The 2,001-nt window shown below is 44.0% G+C and overlaps 1 protein-coding gene across 1 annotated transcript; it reads left to right on the plus strand.

Moving 5' to 3' along the window:
• Positions 1-586: 586 nt before the first annotated feature.
• Positions 587-1,693, plus strand: LOC128365028 (beta-1,3-galactosyltransferase 1-like). Its single transcript, XM_053325679.1, has one exon. It carries the CDS (start codon positions 587-589, stop codon positions 1,691-1,693), a length of 1,107 nt encoding a protein of 368 aa, XP_053181654.1.
• Positions 1,694-2,001: the final 308 nt, after the last annotated feature.

Genomic DNA, 2,001 nt, shown 5'->3' on the forward strand with positions numbered 1-2,001 from the left:
ACATCTATAGACCGGAGAGTGTCAACATGCAAGACATCGGCTTTGGTAAAAGAAGACAAAGGTGTGTGTATGCTTTTTTTATTTTATTATTTTTTTTTTTTAAAGTAAAATAATTGACGGCATGGCAGTTGAACAAGGAAGCAGAAAAGAGGAAGAAAGCCACTGTTTATGTTTAATTATGTCTCAAGAGCTGTGTGTGTGTGTGTGTCTGTGTGTGTGTGTCTGTGTGTGTGTGTGTGTGTATGGGAGGGAGTGGGGGGCATGAATAGAAAAGATAAGAACTAAAACATGATAGTGTGCAACATGCTGTAAAATATTCTGCCTGTTTACAACCTGTTTACAACCTGATTGCAACCTGCGCCGGTGAAAAGCAGTATCTTTAATGACTTCTGTTACTTTGAAAGCAAAAAACGCTGTTAATGCTGTTAATGTCTGTCTTTACAGCCTGTCTGAGCAGCTTCTCCCTCATCCGAACCAGACGACTGTGAAACCGCCAGAAAACAGAAGACGCTGTAGATGGCAGTGTGTTTTCGTCATTCTGGTCATGACTGTGGTTTTCTTTTTTTATAACACAAACTTAAAGGAAATGGCGAATGACTTGATGAAACATAACACTACGACCAAATGGTTAAATTCATTTAAAAGTCAGAGCCTTAATTATGTCCCTCTTCCCGGTTTGAGTGGACCCAGACGCAGCACCCCCACACCTAAACCGACCTCTGGATTTACAACTGGAGAAAACTTACAACCTGAGAATACCACTTTGAAAATATCGAGGAAAATAAATAACACGGTTGTGACACATGAAACACACTCAGTGGTGACTCAGAAGGAAACTGTGAAGCCTTACGTATCTCCAGGGCCGTACTACGTGGAATACCCGTACGAGTACCACTACATTATAAATGAGCCAAAGAAATGTGAGGAGCAGAAACCTTTCCTGGTTGTGATGGTTCCTGTCGCGCCCCACAACGTAGAGCATCGCCAAATCGTCCGCAGCACCTGGGGAGGCGAAAGCAACATCGAAGGCAAAACGGTCAAGCTGTTCTTCCTGTTGGGGATGCACAACGGAGACGGGGTCGGGGTCGGAGTCCAACGGCAGGTCCTGCAGGAGAGCATAGACCATCATGACCTGATCCAGAGCAACTTCGTGGACTGCTACAAGAACTTAACCATCAAGACCATGGTGATGCTGGAGTGGTTGGACTCCTTCTGCTCCGGTGCGTCGTACGCCATGAAAGTGGATTCTGACACCTTCGTAAATGTGCCGCTTCTCGTCAGGATGTTGCGCAACGCTCCAAAACAAAACTACATGACTGGACTCGTGGCGCACAACGCTCAAGTCCTGAGAGATCCTTCAAGTAAGTGGTTCCTGCCCTGGGACGTTTACCCTAAACCAACCTACCCGACCTATGCTTTAGGCCTGGGCTACGTCTTGTCTTTAGATCTCCCTAAAAAGCTAGTTGCAGCATCCAGAGACGTTAAAGCTCTTTACATTGAAGATGTGCATTTGGGGTTATGTATGAAAAAGTTGGGCATCTCTCCCACCGATCCTCCGAGGGGGAATTATTTTCAAACTAATTATTTGCGGTACAATCGTTGTACTTACTCCCAATTAATAGTCTGCTTGCCTGAACATACTGACCGATACTGGCTCTGGAAAGATTATAAAAGGCCAGGGAAATACTGCTGATCTTTAAAAAGAATAAAAAAGGGGGGAAAAAAAGAGGATATTATGACTTAAAGAAGGATTTACTTAATATATTGATACTCATTTTAAAATATGAGTCCTTAGAACAACCTGCTGATTATTATCACTCAGATTTTTTTTAACCCTCCTGTTGTCCTCGAGTCAAGCAAGGAAGGGAGGAGGAAGGAAGGAAGGAAGGAAAGGAGGGAAGAAAGGAAGGAAGGAAGGAAAGGAGGGAAGAAGGAAGGAAAGGAGGGAAGAAGGAAGGAAAGGAGGAAAGGAAGGAAAGGAGGAAGGAAGGAATGAAGGAA

Source organism: Scomber japonicus, chromosome 1, assembly GCF_027409825.1.
Source record: "Scomber japonicus isolate fScoJap1 chromosome 1, fScoJap1.pri, whole genome shotgun sequence".
NCBI classification, from domain to species: domain Eukaryota; kingdom Metazoa; phylum Chordata; class Actinopteri; order Scombriformes; family Scombridae; genus Scomber; species Scomber japonicus.

Bases quoted from the DNA above. Each gene is read 5' to 3' on its own strand.
- LOC128365028 (XM_053325679.1), top strand. From the start codon at position 587: ATGGCGAATGACTTGATGAAACATAACACTACGACCAAATGGTTAAAT.